We start from the raw sequence: 24068 nt of genomic DNA, 5'->3' as shown, positions 1-24068 counted from the left end.
CTTTCATAGAAAGACAGTTCCTGAAAATATCAGGCCTCACTCCACAAGGGCCACAGCCACCACTACAGCCTTCCTAAGGGAGGTGGCTACCAAGGACATTTTAGAAGCTGCTACTTGGACCTCCGTGCATACATTTGCCAAGCATTACAATCTACCTTTATACTCTAGATCCAGAGCAGGGTTTGCAACTGCAGTCCTGCAGGGGATCTTAACTACACCATCCTTTTCTTAGTACCTCCACCCCCAGATTGGCTATGGTATTCTACCCATATGTTATGACTGCAGATGCATCCTTGAAGGACATAGTACAGTTTTGTACCTACCATAAATGTAGATGTCCGATAGGTATGCATCTGCAGTCAGGATTACCCTCCCTCCTTCCCCTCTTTGGTATTCCTAGGGTGCTTACCCCTCTTTTAGCTAGCTGGGGGAATCTATTATGGTGCATTTGTTAATTCATGTATATAATTTGCAAATGTTTGGAACTTTTCAGCATTTATACAAATTTAGCCTTCCTAGAGGGCACCTGGCATCTGGGGCAAGAAAAACTGAGGAAAATGGCGTCGGCTGATGCTTTTATACCCCAGACGCTCTGATGTCGGGGAAAGTGCGACATCAGCCGAGGCCAGACCCAGACTTTGGAATCCGGCCGACCGAAGGGCTGCCTGAGGCAGGACAACCCATATGTTATGACTGCAGATGCATACCTATCGGACATCTACATTTATGGTAGGTACAAAACTGTACTTTTTCAATCCCCAACCTCTTGATGCGAGTGGCACAATGCACCACCACCTCTTAGAAATCAGAAAGCTCACCTTGCAAAGAGTTATAGTAAGGATCACTAGTAAGAAGATATTTAGGTATTCTGGAAGAGTAGAGCGGTGTTGGGCGGAAAGCCAGAAAATGTGTTGCAGCTAGGCGGTTGTTGGAAAGAGTGTTAAAATATCACAGGTATTCAGTTTTGTAGATGCAACAACTATTGCCTGATTTATTTGTATGAGTTCAGAATATTAGGTGGACTAGGCTTATTGGTCATGTTCAGACACTGGATTGTTAAAATTAAAGAAAAAAGCTGAGAAGATTAGAAGCTTTGAATTGTCATCAATCACATAAAAATTCAGGTCTGTCTGGAAGAATTAACATTTGCAATAATTTTGATGTAAAATTAGCAGTGCTTTTTAAACATTTCACCAAGTAAGCCTACTGCACACAGGGTCATTCTCCTTTTTTAAAGGAGATGTGGGGGCAGTGTCGGGTTCAATGACTTACTCAGAATTGCAAAGTAGGCAAATGGAGGTGAAAGGAATTAGACCTTGTACACTTGACTGCAGGAAGCAGTTCTTTTACAGCTCAAACTGTTAATCCTCTGCAGTAATTGACAATGTGTTAAGGTATTATTGACACACAATGTTTTCCATGTGGCAAAAATTCATGCTGCTAGCTGCTTGTTTGGAACTGCAGTAACACCACTGAACTAGCTGTATTAAGAAAAGAGACAGAAATGTGTGGTATCCCTGCCTCACTGTATTTCCTTATGGAAAGCTTTGAACAGTGATGCATGGTGTTTGGTCTGCCTGGTTAACAAAACTTAATTACTTGCTGTATAGCACTTTAATAGGGGTGTGTCTTGTGTCGCCTAGTGTTTGTGATTTTTGTTTTGAGTGGATACCAAGGTACAACGCAAGTCAGGAGTGTGGGCTCAGTTTGGGGCTGGAGGGCTGCATCTTTGAAGATAATGATGTCCTCTTAGCCTCAGATGACTGCTCTCCTCTTCAAGGAGCACTGGAGTAATTCACTGCTAGGTGTGATGCAGCTGGTATGGATATCAGTACCTCCAAATTAGAGGAATAGGTTCTGTCCTGGAAAAGTGGTTACTTTCTGCAGGTTGGGGGGGGGGGCAGCTACCACACTTGAAGGAGGAGCTCATTTCTTGGCTGTGTTTAAGTGAGGGTAGAAAAGACTGGGAAATTAAACTTTTGAACTGGTGCAGTGATAGCGGTATTAGCCGGCATTAAAATGGATGGTCATAGGATGGCAGGAGCAGATTCATAAGGTGAAGGTTTGTTTGCCAGTCAGTCTTTGTCCTTATCACTCCTCTATGGCCATAACTTCTGGCCATCAACGAAAAGGACTAAAGCATGGATGCAGGTGAAGAAGTGAATTTCCTTCTCACAGTAGCTAAGCTGACTTTCTCTGGTAACATGGACCTAATAATTTTTGTGGACTGTGATGCAAGTACTGTTCCTCCTTGTGAGGACTGAGTTAAGTTGGTTTGAGAAACTTCTAATGTGCTTTGGTGTCCTACATGAGAGTTGCACCAGATATAGCCCAATAGGAAGGGACTCCCACGACCAACTCGGGAGATTTTGGCAGGAATGTTTTATCTGTTTGCTTGGGAATGCTTGGAGTTTCAACAGAATGAGCTGGAGACATTTATTAGGAATAAGGAGTCTTCTGCCCTACTAAACGTGTTCCCTCTGCAACCCTTATTAGTTGAGTGATTTAGAAAATAAACTGACCATGATAAATGCTACTGATGAGTACTCAAGGTAAGTGTTACGTCTGTTAGGTATTTAGTTATCCATTAAGCCAGCCAGAATGAGACTGATTTCTCACTTGACAAGGGCACTTTATTATGCTCCTGAATGAGCATCAGAAAACACTTCAGTGCACATCCTGTTGTAAGAACCTTGCAGTGAAGTTTTGAGAATTGTCAGAATCTGTCAGTGTTTATTGCCTCTGTTTCACCCCTTTTCATCACTCCGCTGTTCCAGGGCATCCTTTAATCTCACTATCCTTGCCCTTTGCCTCTGTTTGTGGTAATGTTCTAGAATTTACTGTGATCACTGAAGTAGTGTTGATTTATGTGTGCTTGGAGTAGTTTGCCTTTCGACTTTTCTTTCTCTCCCTCTAGTTTCCACCCTTGCATTTTGCTTCATTACTTCCTTGCATTCCTTTAATGTTCATCGTGCATACAGCTGCAGTCATAACAGATGGGGTTTTCCTGCCATCAGGCGGGTCCTCGGTCGGCCGAATTCCAAAGTCTAGGTCCGGCGTCGGTTGTCGTCGCTTCTTCCCTGACGTCAGTGCGACAGGGATATAAAAGAACCAGCAGACGCCATTTTCTTCAGTCTTTCTTGCCGCGCGGTGCCCGAGGCAGAAGTAGTTCGCAAGTGCCGGTCGGCCAGCTCCTGAAATTACGAATATCTGCAACCGAGGTCTTCTTGAAAGCTATGTACCCTGTTGGGGAAACTTTTCTTGCCTCAGACCGATGTCAGACAAAGTTAATAATTGTATTTCATGTGGGAAGCAAATACCGCATAAGGATTTTCATTCCCTCTGCATTCCTTGCTTAGGCCCAGACCACGACGTCTCGGCCTGTCGTTTTTGTGCTACATTCAACAAACGCACCATTAAGCGTCGGGCGGAGTTCGCCCAGCACTTTTTTGGCAAAAAATTTATCTACATAATGTCGTCGGATACTCCGACTCTGGTTTTGACTAAAAGACGCAAAGATAAGGACCGACACACTAGGTCCGCGGCCTCTACCGACACCACGCCAAAGCCGACTACAGGTGGCCCCGTTCTCAGCGAGGCGCCTACGCAGCCCCTGACTACCGACGACACTTCATTGGCGGTGACTTCTGTACCCGAGGTCGCAGGCTCTTCGGCCCACACCCTGACTACAGATACTGAAGCCACTCTTGGCGGTGAAACTCAGAGTTTAGACAGGTCTGCCTCCTCTCAAGGTGTCTTCAGGCCTTCCTCTTCTTTTTCCATCAAGGCTTTCACTAAGTCTAAGACAGCCATGCATGCTAAAAAACAAACCCCACAGGGCCCTTCTCAAGGCCCCATGCCTAAAAAGCAGATGCTCAAAATGGCTGAGGACTTAATTACTCTTATCAGGGGTTCTCAACCCCCCCCCCCCCAGAAAAAAGGCCCGAAGTGGAGGAAGAATCCCCCTCCTCGGACCAGGCCTCCATTATTTCAGAACATTCTGATGACCAGGAACATTCATACTCCCCTTTTGAAGATTCTGATGCAGAGGAGTCCATTCCTTCTGTCTCCCCCCCTGAGGATTACTCTCTTGGGGAAACCTTGCATACCTTGAGGGAACACTTCCATTGGGAAGGCCAAGAGTACTCAGACTCCAAGAAAAGGCTTAGGGATTTTCTCTTGCTCCCTCGGCACAGGCCTCTGGCTATACCTCCTGTCTTAGATATCTTTGATGATGTATATTAGGAGTCCTGCCTCAGCCCAGATTCTTTGCCTCCGGCTCCAGTCAAGCCTGACAGGTATTACCGCGTTCCTGACTCACACCAATTCCTATACAAAAGCCATGCGGCTGACCCAGAAACTATCTCACAGGGCCCCAAGGGAATTAAGGCCTCCACTGCTAAAAATCCATTACCTTCAAAGAGGGATTCCAGAGCCTTAGAAAGGTGGGGGGAAAAGGGTATACACCTCGGCCACCTTATCCATGAGGGCATTAAACTGCCAGTTCCATATCTTAAAATACCAACAGTTTCTGTTATCACAGTTGAGAAGCAAAATGTCACAACCTGAACAACCAGATTTGAAGGAGTTGCAGGATTTGATGCATAGTGCAGAGCAAGTAGGTAAACATACCTTGCAATGTGATTTTGATGCTTTAGAAGCCTCATGTAGAGAGCTGCTGTTACAGGATCAGTCATACGTAGACATGCTTGACTTAAAGAGCAAACCATACCAGATCATGTCAAAGCTAAATTTACTGGATGCACCCTTGCAAAAAGATGTATTGTTTGGTGTTAAAGCTGAGGAGGTAATAAAGAAAATGGAGGAAAAGGCAAAATCATTGCAAACAGTGGAAGATTTTCTACAGGTACAACCTCCACGTTTCAGTAGAAATTGGCCTTCTACAAATTGGTCCTTTCCAGCCACGGACAGGCCCCAAAGAGGTAGATACAGGCGCCCGAGGGGTAGAGGGCAATCTCAAGGATCGTTTAGAGGCAGACAATGGCAAACACCTACCCAAAGAGGTAGTGAGGATAGTTCACAGCCATTCAGAAAGCAGAACCAATGACTTTCCCCTTTGCATGCCAAGCAAAGCTCAAATGGCAGCACCTTTAGGCGGGAAACTGGCACTTTTCAAAAAATTGGCATATTGTCACAGAAGACAAATGGATCCTGGACATTATAGACAGAGGCTACAGATTCTACTTTCACACCCTTCCAAAAATGAGAGGCATGCCAAACCTGCCACACAATCAAAGGGCAGAGGCACAAAAACAAATTTCAGATCTCATCGACATGAAAGCTATTCAAGAGGTACCTGCACAAAAACAGGGTCAAGGTTTTTATTCCAGACTATTCCAGGTACCAAGGTAGGGCAAAGATTGGAGACCTATTTTGGACCTATCCATCCTAAACACTTTTTTACTCATGCCAAAATTCAAGATGCTCACATTACAGCAGCTTCTTCCCATGTTGGGCAAGTAGTCTTGGCTGGTAACATTGGACCTCAAGGAGGCATACCTGCATGTCCCAATCAGACAAGATTGCAGAAGATACCTCAGATTTCTTGCAGGTTCAACACATTATCAATTCTCTGCTTTGCCCTTTGGCTTATCTACTGCACCCAGAGTGTTCATGAAATGCCTGGCATCAGTAATTGCCTACTGCAGACTGCAAGGGATACAAATATACCCGTATCTGGACGACTGCCTGATCCAAGCGGACAGCAAGCACATACTTCTGGAACATCTGGCTTTTGTAATAAGGTTGTTTAATTCCCTGGGATACACAGTCAACAAAAAGAAATCAAGTCTACTACCATCTCAAACAATAAATCTGAAGTAGGAGAATTCATTTGTCAGCAACCTGTGGTTATGGATCCAATATCGGATCCGAACCGGCATGGTTTATCCAGCTATGGATCCAAGCTCCTAGCTCCTCCCCTCACCCATAATGCCCTGCTCTCTCTACATGACCTCAGATCTAGTTTGCCGCGCATGGTGAAGGCTGGGTCGTCAGAGCTCCATAAGCTAAGTTGTTATATTCTTATTAAAGGGTTTTTAAAATTTGTTAAAACTTTAAATTTGTGTGAATGTTATAGGGTTTCCCTTCTGTTTATATCTTTTGGGTTAATTTAACATAGTTTTTACCCTCCCTTCGCTGGTTCATAGATGGTGTGTGGGTGTTTTTTTTTTTTTTTTTTTTTTTTTTTGGGGGGGGGCCTTTGAGTGGTTTAGTTATTTTATTATTACTATTTTTAAAAAAAAAAAAAGTGATGTCTGAGGCCCCAAAACTTGTTTTCTCCAAGTGCTCCGAGTGTGGCCATAAGCTTTCCCCTGCTGATGGCCACACTCGGTGCGTTCGATGCCTTGGGGTTGAACACCTCACTTCAGGGTGTTCAATCTGTGCAGGGTTCAACCCCAGGGCATTGAAGGAGCGGAGGTCGAAGCTGGTCTTGGGACTCTTGCCCCCAGATTCTGCTTCGGCCCCTGCCCCCTTGGTGGTCACTGCTTCGGCATCCCCTGCCTTTCCTGCTCCCCCTCCTCCACCCGGGATTCAAACACCCGCCAAAGGGTCGGAGGAGAGGGAAGCCAGGAAAAAGGACCGGAGAGAGAAGCACCACAAGCGGCGGGCCGAGACCTCTGTTTTGGCCCCGCCGGCTAAGCGGGCTTCTCCTCCGGCCTCTCTGGCTGCTGGTTCTCCCCCTTCTCGGCTCCGGTCCCCGTGCTTTTCACCGGAGCCTGAGGATGAGGAGACCCGACCTCCTTCAAGGCTATCGAGGCGGCACTCAAGGCCTACCTCGGTAGCCTCGTCGAGGTCTACTTACAGCCTCTCCGATGCTGATCTGGACCGGATGATGCGAAGGTTCATCCAGGCCCAGATGCAGATGGGAGTGCACCTGCCTCCCCCCCCCCCTTCTGGGGGGGGAGCTCGACCCCCTTTTTTAAGCCCATTGCTCCTTCTCCGACCCGCTAAACGGGTTTGGAGCACCCGGAGCCGGGCAGCCTCGGAGCCGCAGGTGGGTCGGCGCCGACAGTACTGGGTACTTCGGATCCGACCCTGCCCTCGAGTCTGTCGGATCCGACCTCTCGGAGCCTTGGCCCGAGCTTCGGATCGAGGGACTCAGTGTGCCTTCGGCGCCATCCTTGTCGGAGCACACTGGTCCCTTGGATCTGAGGGGCATGGCGCCGGCTCCGATCCGCTCATCGGATCCGAGGGGGAGCAGACTTTCGGATCCTATTGTCGAGGCTGGCTCCCCCTCTGCTTTTGATGTAGTGGAGAGGGCTCTGTTGAGGGCATCCGGACCCCCGGCCCTTGCTTCGGCTCCGTCCCGCACTCCATCTGCTCTGGGCCAGGCTTCCATCACCCAGCCACTGGGACAGCCCGCTTCACTGCCCCAAGCAGTTCCTGCGGTTCTGGACATTGCTGGTGAGGGCTCCTCGGACAGCCCCGCCGAGGAAGCACCTCGCAAGCATTCATGTAAGAGGAGGCACATAGACTCCCCTGAGTCTTTGACTGAAGACACTGACTTGGAGGAAGGGGAAGGCTCCCCAAGATCACCCCCTGAGGATGTCTCATTCGAAGACATCATGGAAATGTTACGGATTAGAGGTGGGTAGTCTGCCCCAAAGTCTTCCTCGGACGAGTCAGTGTTCTTGGAGGCATTTGAAGCGGGCCCGTCTACCTCTTGGGTGTCCCCTCCTGCTGACCCCCTGGTGGACCTTATTACCACCAGGACATGGAAGGAATCTGATACCGTGGAGCCAATCCCTAAGAGGCCCGACAGGATCCTTAGCCCCCCTGCTGACCGTGCCCACTGGAGCAAGGGACCCCGGTAGATGCCATGTTGTCGGCAGCAGCCACTAAGAGGGAACTCGCCCAGGAGAGTCCCTCAGTCCATCCCCCGAGCAAGGAGTCTCGGATGATGGACCGTTTGGGGAAGCTAATGTTTAGTTCAGCGACCTTCTCAGGGCGCTCAACTATTTGGCACACGTCATTAGGATGCAGCACGATCTTATCAAGGAATACGCTGCATCCCCCCCAGAGTCCATGTCGGAGGAGGACAAACTTATGCACTCCACCCGTATGGCCACTCTTCGTTCTGTGACTAACACCTCTATGCGGTTACTTTCCCACGCTACCGAGGGAGCCGCTAGAGCTGCGGGAGTGGGCCTAGTCACAAGACGGCAGGCCTGGCTCCGCCACTGCGATTTTACGGAGCCCTTCAAGGCGTCATCCGCGAACGCCCCCTTTGACGGTTCTGCCCTTTTTGGCAAGACGGTTCACGATACCTTGGTTCAGAGTGAGAAGGACGGGAAGACGCTGTCTGCTGTCGGAGTCCGCTTCTCTGTGCCCCAGAAGTCCCACTCTAGGAACCAAAAGGGCCAGAAGAAGATGTGGTTCCGGAAGTCGCTACATTCCCAACCCGCTCCGGACAACCAGTCTTTCCGCGGCAGAGGAGGACAGGGAGGACGCTGCCCTAGGGGCAGAGGGGCTCCCAGGAACTTTGGGTCCAGGGAACCTTTCTCTGAACGGCCCACACAGCAACCCTGAGGGGTTGCCCGACTGCTCCACTCTGGAGGCAGTCGGGGGACGTTTCTCAGAGCACCTAGCGACATGGGAGTCCATTACATCGGACCGCTGGGTACTCCGGATTATTTCCAGAGGTTACAAGATCCCCTTTCTGCATGTCCCAAAGTTAAAAATCCTCCCCGATGTTCCACCCGATCAGAGGGAGGCCGCTTCAGCAGAAATTGGCCATCTGCTGAGAAAGAGCCATCCAGCCCGCCCAGACCAGATCGGATCAGGGTTCTACTCCAGGTTCTTTTTAGTGCCAAAAAAAGATGGGGGACCTAAGACCCATTCTAGACCTGTCCCTGTTGAACCTGTCAGTTCCCAAAGAGAAGTTCCGGATGGTCACTTTGCAGTCCATCCTCCCCCTTCTAGGGGAGAATCACTGGATGTGCTCTATAGACCTCAAGGACGCGTAGTACCACATTCGGATGGACAGACGATCCAGGAGGTTTCTTCACTTTCGGCTGGGAGCCAGTCACTGCCAGTTCAGGGTCCTTCCCTTTGGTCTCACCACAGCCCCCAGGGTGTTCACCAAAGTGTTAGCAGTGGTTGCGGCCCACCTGAGGCTTCAGGAGGTGCAGGTCTTTCCGTACCTAGACGACTGGCTTCTCACCACCCCAACAAGGCATCTACTCTCTTTGGCAAGAGACTCCTTCCTTCGCCTAGCCCCCAAGCTAGGCATTACGATAAACATAGAGAAGTCCAACCTGGTCCCTACTCAAACAATAGAATTTATAGGAGCCAGGTTAGACACGAGAAATTTAAGAGCCTTTCTCACATCCGACAGGGTTCGGAATCTGCGACTCCAGGTGCGGGCCATCCTTCACTCCATCTCAACACCTGCGGAATTGATCCTGAGGGCGCTAGGGTCTATGGCGGCAGCGACTACTCTTCTTCCGCATGCCCGCTTGAACATGCGGGTGCATCAATGGACACTTCAGGTGCAATGGTAATTTCTCTCCCTCCCCCTGTATCATCCCATAGCAATCAGCAAGGCTTGCAAGCGGTCTCTCTTGTGGTGGCTCCATTCTCCGGACCTCCAGAGGGGCCGCCCCTTTTGTGAATCTCCCCCTCTCGCCACGGTGACCACGGACGCTTCCCGCCTCGGGTGGGGGGGGGGGGCATTTTGCGGGCCGGATGGTCCAAGGCACGTGGAGCGATTCAGAGACCTCCCTGCATATAAATGTTCTGGAAATGAGGGCGGTGCTCTTGGCGTTGCAAGCACTTCAGGCCCTCCTTCCCCTGGGAACAATTGCGATTCAATCAGACAACATGTCGGTGGTCTGGTACATCAACAAACGGGGGAACCAGGTCTTACCCTTTATGTCGAGAAGCCATGAGAGTGTGGGAATGGGCGATCTCCACCAACCGCTTTCTCATAGCAATGCATATTCCGGGTCGGACCAACATCCTAGCGGACAAGCTCAGTCGCACCATTCTCTCCCTGTACGAGTGGTCTCTCAATTCTCAAGTAGCGAAACGTATTTTCGCACAGTGGGGGACTCCCTGTTGCGATCTCTTTGCTTCTCCTTTAAACGCCAAGTGCGACAGTTTTTTCACTCTAATCCCCCCTCCAGGGGATTCTCCGGGAGACATTCTGGTGCATTCTTGGCCTCCCGGTCTTCTTTACGCATACCCCCCTCTACCTCTGATGCTTCAAGTACTTCAGAAAGCCTCTTGGTTGGGATGCAGAATGATCCTCATTGCCCCGTTCTGGCCTCGACAGATCTGGTTCCCTTACCTAGTGAATCCACCTTGGATTCTAGATCCCATTTCGGATCTGATATCACACCCGTCGAACCTGCCGACTCCGAACCTGGACAACCTGAAGTTGACTGCTTGGCTGCTCCAGTTCCACTCCTAATCAGGACTCCCGGTATCTCGTCCCCAGTTAAGGCCATTCTGGTAGTGGCCCACAAGCCCTCTACCAGAAAAATTTACCGCAGTAAATGGAAGCATTTCTCCATTTGGGCGGAGTGGCAAGGCCTAGATCCTTTAACGGTTCCCCTTCCTTTGGTTCTAGATTTCCTTACTACTCTCTTTAATGATGGCGCTAGTAGTTCCACGGTCAAAGTTCAGCTGGCGGCCATATCTCATTACCATGTTGGACACGATTCAGGGTCTCTTATGTCGGCTAAGTTATGCAAAACCTTCCTAAAAGGCATCTTTTTGCTCAGACCCCCTGTCAAAGAAACGGTTCACCCGTGGGATCTTTCCTTGGTACTTCAGGCCTTGACCGCTCCCCCCTTCGAACCTGCGGCCACAGTCGATCTTAAATACTTGTCCTTTAAGACTGCTTTTTTGGTAGCCATTACTTCGGCTAAGAGTTTCAGAGCTTCAGGCCCTGTCCATGAAACCGCCTTATTTGATTTTTCATCCGGACCGGGTGTACCTCAGGATCAGTCCCTCCTTTCTTCCTAAAGTAGCTTCGGAAGCTAACATTAATCAATCCATCAACCTCCCTGTTTTCTTCCCTAAGTATCAAAACAAAGGCGAATACAAGCTGCATTCCTTGGATGTTTACAGGCAGCTTCGTTTTTACCTTCTTAGGACAGCTGGTCATAGGCAATCAGACCAGTTGTTCATTTTTTTTTTTTGCCAAATTCAATCTGGGTAAACCAATTTCCAAAGTTTCTTTGTCACGCTGGATTTCTCAGTGTATTCTGTTGGTGTACCAAGCCTCTGGGAGGCCTTCACCGGAGGGAGTCCATGCTCATTCGACCCGGTCTGTCTCTACTTCAGCGGCCTTTAAGTCTAGGATTCCTCTGGATGACATTTGTTCAGCAGCCACTTGGGCTTCACCTCATACCTTTATTACTCATTACAAGCTGGACGTCACTTCTAGAGGTAGAGCATCCTTTGGCTCCGCGGTGCTCCGGAATATCCTTCCATGATGGCCACCCAAGATTCAGGTAGCTTGGGGACTCTGTCCCACAGGTTGCTGACAAATGAATTCTCCTACTTCAGATTTAGAAGTTATGTACTTACAATAACATTCCATCTGAGTAGGTGGATTAATTTGTCTGCAACCATCCCGCCCTCCTATCCCCCCTGGCCTTGTCAGTTTCCTGCATAGGGTGTGTTACCCTTTGGTTAGGGTAGTTGGTGCAGGGCAAATTCGATCTGAGGTCATGTAGGTAGAGCAGGGCATTATGGGTGAGGGGAGGAGCTAGGAGCTTGGATCCATAGCTGGATAAACCATGCCGGTTTGGATCCGATATCGGATCCATACCCACAGGTTGCAGACAAATGAATCCACCTACTCAGATGGAACGTTATGGTAAGTACATAACTTCTAATTTTCCTGGGTGCCAACTTGGATACAAACACCCAGATGGCCTACCTCACGCCAGAGAAACAAGGGCAACTAACTCAATACTTCAGAAAAATGGCAACTTTCACCAGGCTGACTGCAAGGAAAATCCTACAGGCTCTGGGATTCATGGCATCTTGCATCCTACTAATCCCATGTGAAAAGCTGCATATGAGGAAACTTCAGTGGTACCTGAAAAACCTATGGTCTCAGCACAGCCACAGCTTGGAAACAATAATACCACTAATTCCATGTCTTCAAAAGGAATTTCTGTGGTGGGCTCAAGCATGCCAAAGAAACGCAGGTCTCCCATTCTGCAAGCCTCAAGCAAGTCAAATCATCACAACAGATGCCTCTGATTACGCCTGGGGGCGCACATGACAAATCAGTGCATTCAGGGCAGATGGTCACAAAAGGAAAAGCACCTACACATCACTCAAAAGGAAATGCTAGCAGTAATAAATGCTATTATAGCTTTCAAAGACCTGCTGCATCCAGGCCAGCTATTAATAAGGGCAGACAACACCACAGTAATGTGGTACATAAACAAACAGGGAGGAACCCATTCATACCCCCTAGGCAGGCTAGCCATGTCTCTTTGGAACATGGCTCTAGAATTGCAAATCGAGCTTCAAGCACATTTCCTGCCAGGCAAGGAAAACATGCTGGCAGACAGCCTAAGCAGAAATATGACAGATCCACACGAATGGAAGTTGCATCCTCAAGTTTTTTCAAAGATAATTCAAGCATGGGGAAGGCCAGACATCTCTTTGCCTCCCACAGAAATCACCAATTGGCAAAATTCTGCTCAAGGACTTTTCATCCACAGGCCTGGAAAGTGGACTTTCAGTTGGACAGCAGTGACAGTTTATGCCTTTCCACCTCTTCCTCTGCTGCCCAAAGTTCTATTAAAAACCAGAGCAGACAGACCATAGATGATTCTCATCGCTCCTGACTGGCCAAGGCAACACTGGTACCCATTCCTGAGGAGCCTGACACATTCCCCACCATGGATCCTGCCTCTAATGCCTCTTCTACTGACTCAGCACAACTTCAAAACTCTTCACAGTCCGCTGAAAACACTCAATCTAGCCGCATGGAAAATTCCTTAAAATCACAACATACCCTACTCTCCAAGGAGGTACAGGATGTCATTTTGGAGGCCAGAAGACCACCTACTAGAAAAGCCTACTCCACCAAATGGAAATGGTTTTGTGCTTGGATTGAGAAAAAGGGCCAGAACCCTGGAATACTGAATTTACCTCAAATATTACAGTACCTAGCTGAGATGCTAAGCAGTGAACTTTCATTCTCTTCCATCAAAATCCATGCCTCAGCCATTTCTGCAGAATTACAACACTGATCCTCCTTTATTCTCTCACCCCCTCTTAAGGCAGTTCCTCAAAGGGGCTAAGAATATTAAACCTCCAAGGAAACAACCAGTGCCTGCTTGGGATCTCAATTTCATTCTAGAGAAACTGACTTTGCCTCCTTTCGAGCCAAATATTTGTCCTGGAAAACAGCCTTCCTGCTGGCTATCACCTCAGCTCGCAGGGTTTCTGAACTTCAAGCCCTCATGGCTGTGCAACCTTTCATCATTTTCCATCAGGACAGAGTTTCCTTATGAACCAACCCTTCCTTTATGCCAAAGGTAGTATCCAGGGTAGCCTTGATTCAGGCTATCCACTTACCTACCTTTTACCCCAATCCTCAAAACAAAGGGGAGAGGCTACTACATTCTTTGGATATTCACAGGCAACTATGTTATTATTCGGACAGAACAAAGCCTTTCAGAAAATCAGAGCAGCTCTTTGTGTCCTATGCTACAGGGGCTCAAGGCAAGCCTATTTCCAAACAGACAATCTCAAAATGGATAGCCCACTGCATACGCTTTTGTTACTCTTCATGGTAAAACTGTACCTGCAGGCATAAGGTCTCACTCCACTAGGGCCACAGCTACCTCTGCAGCTTTCTTCAGGGGGATTCCTACCAGAGATATTTTGGAAGCTGCCACTTGGAGTTCTGTGCATACTTTCTCCAAGCAATATCACCTGCCTTTATACTCCAAATCCAGAGCAGGTTTTGCCACTGCAGTTTTGCAGGGCATCCTGGCTCCTCCTAGTTCCACCTAGTGCCTACCACCCTTATTTTAGCTTTGGGATTCTACCCATGTGTTATGACTGCAGCTGTATGCACGATGAACATAGTACAGTTTTGTACCTACCATAAATGTAGATGTTCGAGTGCTAATACAGCTGCAGTCCAAGTTTCCCTCCCTCCTTCCCCTCTGGAACAGGCCTTATGGCTAACACCTCCACATACAACCTGATTGGGGTATTCTTTTATGGTGTATTTGCTTGCAACTACTGGACAAAAGTCAACGTTTCAAAGGGATATTCCAAAACGCTTCCAAAAAAATATTCCTTCTTTTCTTTTCCGCGTCAAGGGAAAATCAAAATGCTTACCAAAGCCTGTGCAAAAGCACCTAGCAGCTCAGCCACTATTCCAAGAATCTCAGAGAGCCAAAGCCAGGTTCAAAGAAAACAGGGGGACGAATCTATCATTTTGGAACTCAGTATCTTGAACAGATCAGATTCAGAATCAAAGAATTTTGAATCAAGCGCTGCAATCCATTCTTCCCCTGTTGGGAAAAGGAACTGGGATGTAAAATATAACGCTTCAGGGCCAGCGTGCACAGACATGCTTCTAATCCAAATTCCTCCAGCCATTCTCACGCATCAAATTGAATTCAGGCCCAGAAGATTCCCCTGTCCAGGCCCTTGGGGTTGCCCTCAAATGGCGGTTTGGTCTCACCTTCTGAATAGACAAAAGCCTCACCTGAGGCGCATATCATTTCGGTTGTTCCCTCACTCACAGCTCAAGCTCTCAGCTCTCCCAGGCCACTCCCTTACTTTTCCCATCTGTACACTTTTGGGTATCTCAAGAGAATTGCGAAAAGTCTGTTTCCAAAAAGTCTGTTTTGTGCTATTTAAAACATAGAATTTATTTAGATGCATAATAAATACTCACACAATACAAATGCACACACTATATCAGACATTCAAAGATTGGTCAGACTTCTTCTCAACAACAACAGGCCAAAGGCCAGGTTAGCCAAGGGTTAGTTCTCAAGGTGTTCAGCAGCCCTCTCCTCCCTCCATCTCCCTACATTGGCCAGATACCACATGTCGACCATCTTTTGGAATCTTTTCTCAATGGTCTCACCAGGAAGTCCAATGTCTCACACCATATCACTCATAAAAAGCAAAAAGCATCTCCTATGGTGGATGTCTTCCCTGTTCCCTGTTGGGTTTTGTTCCTGTTCCTTGTTCCTCTCTACCGTTGCTACTGACGGGATGCCTCCCTGATCGGGGGTGGGGGGCATTCAGGGGCAGGACAGTCCAGGCACAGGCAAAATCACATCTAGTGAAAGTTGGGCAGCAAAGACTCTGTAGTTTACTTCAACCAAAACAGCACCCCACTGCAGCTCTTGCATCTTTGCAAAACAGCAAGTGCAGACCCCTTACCTACTCAGCTTAAGTGCCAGCAGTACTTCAGGGATTCCTGACAGCCAGTCCTAGGACCCCACCCCGGGGACTCAAGTAATACAGCTCTGTATTCTTTCGCTAGGACCTCAAGCTATCCTCAGAAGGCCTCATTGATCTCATTGCTCCTTCTCCTGGATCCTGGCCTTGACCCTTCTTCATCGGATTTTTCTGTCCCCTTTCGTTGAGTTCCCTTTCAATCCCAATTCTGATTTCTTCATCATCTTCCAGATCCTATCTGAACATCCTCTCTTCACTCCCTCACTTGACGCTCTGACTCCTCTCCTTCCCTTCTCCTGCTCCATTATTTTCTCTCTTCCCTAGAGATTTTCACTCACTTAGAGATAATTTTGAGTAAGTGGAAAATATTTCTCAGTGGATTTACAAGTAAGGACATAGCTCTCATATCTCCATCCAACTTCCCCCTTCCATCCAACTAGAACCTCCCTTCAACTTCAACTTGATCTCATAGCTTTCATCTCCATCTATCTGCAGGTTGTTCCAATAGCCTATTTCTAATTTCCATGTCTATTTTGAATCTGCCCTCCCGTCCCAAAAACTCTTTGAAAACAAGCTTTTTGAAAGGAGTTTCTTCTCAGACCTCCTGTAAGAAATTTCCTCCCTGGGACTCCAAATGCTTTCTTTGCTTCTTTCTTTTTCCTCCCTCTTTCCCTTTTTCATGTAAAGTTATTATCATGGATGGAAAAAACTCTCTCTGGTGCTATCACATCAGCTAGAAGAATTTCAGAACTTCAAGCACTCAGTTGTATCTTTATCATGGTTAACATCTCTCTGATTACCTTGTTTATGAGATTAGACAAAAAAAACTGCCTAATAAACCTAAATTCCATTCCACCAGAGCTTTGGCTACTTCTCTAGCCTTCCAAGACTGCCTATTGACACCATTTGTGCAGCGGCTGCTTGGGCTACTCCCTCTACTTTTATTTCCATTATAAGTTTGGATTTAGCTTCTAGCAGAGAGCTAATTTTGGTTTCCACTGTCTCAGGTCTCTGTTCTAGTTGCCACCCCGGGACAAGGTGCTAGGGCTACCGTCCCCAGCAGAATGAATGAAGATAGACAGACTAACATATAGAAGTTATGTTCTTACCATAGCGTTCCATGTTAGTTGTCTTCCTGAGAGGGATTGTGATGATCGTCTCTTTCTTTCTATACTCCTCTTCTGTTAGCATGCTTTTTATATTGTTTATTCATATATTTGTTTCCTTCTTCTAGGTCACCCTTCTTCTTCCTGTTGTTAGAGGTCTGTTCTGTTTTTTATATTGTTGTTATATTAAGCTGTTCATTTACAAACGTTAGAGTGAGGTAACTCTATTTCTAGCATTGTGGGAAGGGGAGGGAGAGCCGGAGCCGGAACCAACCAACTCGAAGCTTTTTTAGTGAGCGGAGAGAGCCGAGGTCGGCTCGAACCCATCCAGCAAGAGAAGAGAAAAGAGAAGACAACTAACATGGAACGTTATGGTAAGAACATAACTTCTATTTTTTTGATTATACTGCATTGCATTATTGCATAAATTTATGTATTGCCTTCCTTCTGGGGGCACCTGACATCTGGGGCAAGAAAAACTGAAGAAAATGACGTTGGCTGGTTCTTTTATACCCCTGTCGCACTGACGTCAGGGAAGGAGCGACGACAACCGACGCCGGACCTAGACTTTGGAATTCGGCCGACCAAGGACCCGCCTGATGGCAGGAAAACCCCATCTGTTATGACTGCAGCTGTATTGGCACTCGAACATCTACATTTATGGTAGGTACAAAACTGTACTTTCTCTTTTCATACTTTTTCTAGATGTATACATTTCTGAATCTGTTTCTTGTAGTACACCCGTCATTGTGGCAGCTCATGTCATGCTGTTCTCTAGCAATACCCCTTTCTTTTTATTTGCCTACAGGAACTAGATACCGTAGTATACTTGTGGCTTTGTCTGTTTCCTTTAGTGAGGCTGGATAGCATTGGATATGTAGTATCTGCTGCATTAGCTCTGCACCCTAAAATTGTTCTTTCTGGCTGCCCTTTCATACTGCCATATATATTTGAATCTGGAAGAGAGTTATGATCCTTCTCCCCAGATGTTTACCCTGTGTATCCTCCCTAGAGTTCCTTCATGCATACATTTTACCCAAACCCCCCCCCCCAGTCTTCTTTTACCAAAGTGAAAAATACATTGTAGATTTTGCATTAAAATGTAATCTGTTTGCTTCAGTGAGTCTTTCTGGTGGCTGGCCCCCTCCATCTCAAACTGTTAACACCAGTCTTGGTTTTATAAGTAGATTAATATTGCCTTCCAGCTTTGTCCTAGGTTCATAGGTATATATTAAGCTAATGACCACCAGGGCAGTTTGAAGTCTAGCCATGCTACCCAGTCCAGTTGTGTCCCTATGTATCATGAGCATTTATTAGGAAGGGAGGGGTATGTTAGTAAGTTTCTAGAGGTTATATGGGTGGGGCTGTATATTTGGGCATGACATGGAGGCCAGACCCAGGTTGAATTTCTGATTTCCCATCCATTGGTCAGGGTTACACTTAAATAGGGGTTAGGTATGGACACTTATTCACTTGAATGGGGGACCCTGTTCCAGAGCATGAGGGTCCTCTGAGACACTCATCTGTCACCCCTACATGTCATAGCTTTTACTATTTACTATAGCATTGGTACAATTTAAACAGTATTCTGACTAAAATTTGTTTGAGCTTTTCTATTATATTTTCAATTCTTTACTTTTTTATTTATATACTGTGTCTTTGTTTCACCACTGCCTAGTAAAAAGGATCGTTGTGCCTTTATTGCATAATTTAGCTTTTCACGGTTCTGTTTGGGTAAGAATCCCCTCCTTTTTAAATTGCATCATCCTGTTTTACACCTGTTTGCCATGCTAGAACATTGAGTGGTTTATCACTTTACAAAGAGGTGTTTGTAGATGCCAAAAATATAACTTTTATTTCTTTTGACAGGCAGCCAAGGCATCTGAAGGTGAAGGAAAGCAAAAATTTTTCACACAAGATGTTAACAGCATGCTGCTTGAGTGAGTACCTATCTCTGTCAGCATTGCTATAGAGAGCCTTTTTCAACTTTTTCTTGAACTGTGTGTTTGTCTTTAGTGTATATAGATGGTTATTACTTTTTTCCACTATGGAATACACTGTGGTGTGATGTTTTAGGGGAACTGTTTACACATTTTTCTAGTCTAAGCAAGTGTGGATCTGCTTACACATGCCTGGTCATAAGACTGCATGTTGTTCTTGCAACATATTAAAATGGTCGGAGCAGACCGTTTTTCTTCCCTCTGAGCAGTATTGTTAAGATGCTGTTGATGCAGATGTCCATGCAGTATAGATATGTTAGTTGCAACATGTGCATATCTTTTCTCCAGACTGGTTTGATGGAAGTGACTTGCAGAAAGGTTGATGGAAATGACTTGCAGAATTCTTGTATTTGAAAGAGTGTTTTCATTGTTGTAGAATTCACTTTGTTTTTTGCAGAATGCATAGAACTCCTAAATGTATCTGTCTTTTTAATGCAAAGCTGATCTATGAATGTAGACATATGGTTGTTCACTAAAAGAAAAAGCAAGAGTGATTCTGTTCCTTTGAGCAACATTCTGGAGACTGTATTTTTGAGTGTTATTGGGAGGTTGTCATAATGGTTAAGGTGTTTACCTTACAAACACAAGGTACAGGGTTTGATTCTCACATGGGGTAATTGGCTAGGCTTAAAATGGCCCAGAAAGGCAGTTAGTCTAGTACTAATCTGTGATCCTATGATCTTTGGTATTTTTTTTTATTATTTCTGATGCATTTTTTTAAGCAAATTCAGAGTGTTCTAAGTTCAGACCGTAAAGTAAAGCAAGGTGACAATTTTGCAGGTATAAAAAATGAAAAGTTATGACTGAGTGTTTTGGCTTAAAATGTCAAATTCTGTTAAATGTCCTTGCTCCATATTCCAGATATTTTTTTTCTCCCAGAAAAATTGAAGTTTGTCATTGCTTTTGCAATGTCTGATGTGTAGGGTGGTTAGACATTAAAAGTATTAAGATGATCCCAAGTAAAGGTGAGGCATGCCCACACCTAGTAGAATCAAGTTTTATAGTCTGAATGCATTTTAAGACCGGTGTTTTTCTTCTAATGTGGGAAAACGTTTTCAGATCAAACCAATAAGTAGTAGTAATCAGACTGCTTCAACTTTCTGACAAAACAAATGACTGTTAACAGAACACTTGTTTTGGGTTTTTGTCAGTGAAAAAATTGATGCATTGCTCTCGGGCTATAGAAAAGAAATGCAAAAAAATGATTTTGTGTGAAAATTTTAATAGTCAAAGAAAACTGAAGAAAGATGAATGCTGTTTGTGCAAAATCCAGCCACAACACTTTTTTCCCCATTTGTGCACATGGGGTCAGGATGTCACTTCATAAGTGACAATCACCTAGAGCCAAGGTTCACACCGCTGTGTGGCTAGCCCTGCTGCGGAAGTTTTTCCACACCACACTTGTGTCTGTGGCTAGTTTAGTGTCCCCAATCCACCTGCTGCACGTCTTTAGAATGTGGGAGGTAGCCTGGGCACCTGGAACAATACCCATGCAAACACAGGGAGGATACGCAGACTCTGCACAGAAGGCAGCCCAGCCAAGGTGTGAGGTGACATGTATGTATGGAAGTGTCAGCTTATTTTGTACATCTTTGTTTTGCTCATAAAATGTACAACTTTTGGGTCACTATTGCAGTATTAATGACATGAGAATACTCTAAATGGAAGTCTGGCTACTATCAGAACTCTACAGATATCTGACCGTGTGCTGGCTGTTTCACAATGCACGGATGCACATTTGTGGCCTGGGTAAAGGAGTGTTGGGGGCAGAGGGTATGCTACACCATCCTTCATTCTTTTTTGTAGCAGGTATATGCTGTATTTGTTTGAGGCAGCTCACAGTTGCTTGGTCCCAGAGCTCCTAAGTACAGAGTTGTATGAAAGACAAGTGCCCCACTGGAGAAATATTTTTCTGCCACTAAACTTTTTTCTTTTGCTGAATGATTGTTTGGGGAAACTTTCCCAAGCATGTCTGTAAAGCTTTTGCTGTTGTGGAAATCGGATCCTTTATAAGGATTTTCATTTGAGTAGCTTTTTTGCTTAGGAAAGTTCTCTGCTCTTGGTAACTTACCTGGGTTGTGCAAGTTTTTCTCTGAAAATCAGGAGAAGGGAAGCCTTTCATTGTGTCTAACTGGTACAGATAAAGCTGGAGGCAGTTATGCAGGCCTCAGAGTTATCCAGCCACTTTTATGGGAAATTCTGCTTCCCAGACACCTCACAGAAAGACTGCCAAAGAAAGGATTTGAGACCGACAGAATTATCAAAGATGCTGCTAAGAAAAGACCAGTTCTCTTGTGCATTACAGATCCAAGAATGCTGTATAACTGGTTTCCCATTCCACAGGCTGAACATCTGTTTTGTTTGTTAACCTTCTTGCCTGATCCCTTTAGAAGCAGACTTGTCAAAGCTTCCAGTACATTCTCCCAAGCCTCATACCATGGTACAAGTTAGGCAGACTTGGAAGTCAGATTTGCTGTAATGACTTCTGGCATCCACTTCGAGATTATGCCTCCATCTTCTAAAAATAATTTGGCACTTCTAATCCTTATTGTTTGGTATTTATCTTGGTGTAGACTGTCATTGTAGTTATTCTTCCAAGACGGGAAAAACTCCCTTATCAGCCTGAACAAAAAGTTGAGATTTCCTCATCAAATCCTCTGAAGCTAGCTACGAAAACAGAATTGCAGCAGATAGTAGACAACCACAAGGCCTTCTGTAGTTATGTAAAGAATCTCCACGGCAACACCCAGATTTGCCCTGAGCTACTGCACAATGGTACCTCCTATACTGAGCCAACAGATGTTGCCAATATACTGGCTGACAGATTCAGTGCCAACTTTACCCCTCCCTCTCCCCCTAAAGGACCAGTCACAATACCAGTAGATTGCCAGGCACCCAGTATTACTGCTGCACAGGCTAAAACAGCACTGTCCAAGGCCAAGAATACAGCTTCTATGGGACCTGACAATATCCCTGGCTGTGTTCTACATGAACTACAGAGTGAACTGGCACCTCACCTTTGTGCCCTGTTCAATCACAGCCTCACCTCAGGCTTTGTCCCTACCAAATGGTGCACTGCTACAATCATCCCACTCCACAAAGGAGGAGCGACTACAGACCCTGGGAACTATTGCCCCATTAGCCTGACTAGTCTGATATGCAAAGCTGTGGAACGCATCATCATGAACCTAATAAACAAGGATATATGGAATCTCCAAACTCTGGATCCCACACAGTTTGATTTTGTAAAGGGTAGATCATGCCTGCTCAACTTGGTCGACTTCTTTGAGTCGGTCACCAGAGCTGTGGATGAAGGCAAGGTGGCTCATACAGCTTACCTTGATCTGACCAAGGCCTTTGATACCATTCCCCACTCAGGAATCATAGAAAAACTCACTAAGCTAGGCATCAACCTCTGTATCGCTAGGTAGGTTGCAAACTGGCTCGCAGGTAGAACCCACAGTGTGAAAGTAGCGGACTTCCAAGTCAGACTGCCGACCAGTCACAAGTGGAGTCCTACAGGGTTCGGTCCTGGGTCCGCTCCTGTTTGGTATCTACTTCTCTGAAATCCAGGCCAACATGAAGGGACTCTGGCTGACAAAGTTCGCAGACAATTGCAAGTTGGAAGCTATTATTAACTCCCCAAGTGATGTTGACATCCTACCCAAAGGCCTCACTAAGACCAACGACTGGCCTTAAGCTCAATGCCAAAAAATGTTGTCATCCCCTTTGGGAAAAACCCAGTTCCCATGAAGTACCACATCGATGGTAGTCCACTGAACACAGAAGGCATTATAAGAGATCTGGGAACACAAGCTGACAGCAACCTCTCTTGTGAACACCACATTGCCACAGTGGTCAGAAAGTCCTTCTGTGTGGCACATCCGATTACTAAGTGTTTTGTATCCTGGAAGAAAGAGGTCATTGTCTCCCCTCTACTCTTCCCTCATTAGGCCAGTCAGTAAGTGCAATGCCCCATTTGGCATGTACCTCACTAAACACCTGCAACAACTGGAGAGGCCGCAAAAGTATTTCACAGAGGATCCTAGCCCCTAAACATTTGTCCCTATATGGACAGACTCAAAAAAAAAAACTCCAACTATTCTGTCTCATATCGCCTACGTAGAGGCGATCTCTGCTTGACTTACGAAGCCATGTCTGACCCAGCTCTAAGAAATGCTACATCTAAAGAAATCCCAATCCCTCCACACCACATGCTCCAGAGACCTCAACCTCATTACCACAATCAACAGAACATGCTGGAGGGACAGGTTCATAACCCAGAGAGTGCCCATGCTGTGGAATAGACTGATTATACATGTCAAGCAGAGCACCTCACTGGCCCTCTTCAAGCGAAATCTTGAGTGGATGGGATCACTCCAGTGGCTTTACTCAACAGGCACTGGGCACTAAGGTCATGTGGCACGATGCCAGGGTAGTCCTATGGGCTAGGCTTGTAAAGGCTTCAGACCCATTAGCCTAGTACCCACCTATGAACCTAAGGCCTTTGTGGCCAGAATGTTCATTCTATACCATTCCTTTTACTTGGTAACTGGCATATAACCAGCATGTGTCCACCATATTGCAGCCCAGGCCAAAGTGATGCACATAGACTTCTTTGCAAGACTTCAAGAAGCTAGTTGAAGAGCTTTTTTACTATATGACAGTGTACAACAGGCCCACATCCAGTCCTTTACTTCAGGCACTTAGATTAATAGAAACAGGGGACCCAACCTTCATTAGTCAGTCATCTTCAGAGGATAAAGAGTTGCTGAGCACCTCCTTCTTTGTTCTCCTTTGTCAGAAATATCTCTGAAGAAGCATGTTTTATGAGGTTCCACTCTATCTCACGTGAGGAAATACTTGAGATGGGAGTCCAGGGAGATGTCTGAGAAAAAAAACAAGGAACTTGAACCTGCTGCCCACTGGTGTATCTTATGTATTTGAAACTTTCAACAATACCTTACTTATGTTATCTTTGGAGGTGGATTCACAGCCTCCTGGCCACAAGGCAGATTCTCAGTCCCTGTGGTAACAGTCCAGTGGTTAGATGCCTTTGTAGTTCCCATTGATATGGCTAGAAGCTCCAAATTAGCAGCAGGCCCCAGTACTCTTCCAGAAAATGTGTGTAGAGTAAATTTCTAGATATTTTTTTTGGGGAGGGGGGGGGAGGGCTGTCCTTGTCTGATACCCCTGTCTTTACTGTTTTCAGTTGCCAGTTCCACAAGGCAAAGCACTAAATCAAAATGAGACTGATTCTGATTTTCTAGATTTTTCCGTACAGCACAGAAGGCTAGCAGCTGCTTTAAAATGTGAAAGAGTACAAAGGATTAGTCCAAATAAAAATCACTGTATCGATACCCTCCCTGTGGGAGAAATAGACACTTTGCTGAAGTTTCGGTAATCTCCAAGAGATGTACCTCGCGGGCAGTTCCGAGCAGCTTTGGGCGGGGAGTGGGCGTTGCTGGCATGATTGGCAGGTGCCCGAGAATGCATCAAAGTAGCGTGTCAGTGAAAGGCACAGTTATAG

General features: G+C 46.2%; 1 protein-coding gene across 1 annotated transcript in view; it reads left to right on the top strand.

The window, feature by feature from the left end:
- Nucleotides 1-24068, top strand: part of UBN1 (ubinuclein 1) — a 772140-nt gene that overhangs the window by 206349 nt on the left and 541723 nt on the right. Inside the window, exon 4 of the mRNA XM_044090531.1 lies at nt 18408-18478. Within this exon, the coding sequence (XP_043946466.1) occupies nt 18408-18478 (71 nt within the window). The remainder of the gene's footprint in view (nt 1-18407; nt 18479-24068) is intronic.

The sequence above is a fragment of the Protopterus annectens genome, chromosome 12.part0 (assembly GCF_019279795.1).
Source record: "Protopterus annectens isolate FY-2018-M chromosome 12.part0, PAN1.0, whole genome shotgun sequence".
Classification (NCBI taxonomy): Eukaryota; Metazoa; Chordata; order Ceratodontiformes; family Protopteridae; genus Protopterus; species Protopterus annectens.
The sequence above is the reverse complement of the archived record's forward strand: the minus strand, read 5'-3'. Positions and strand labels throughout refer to the sequence as shown.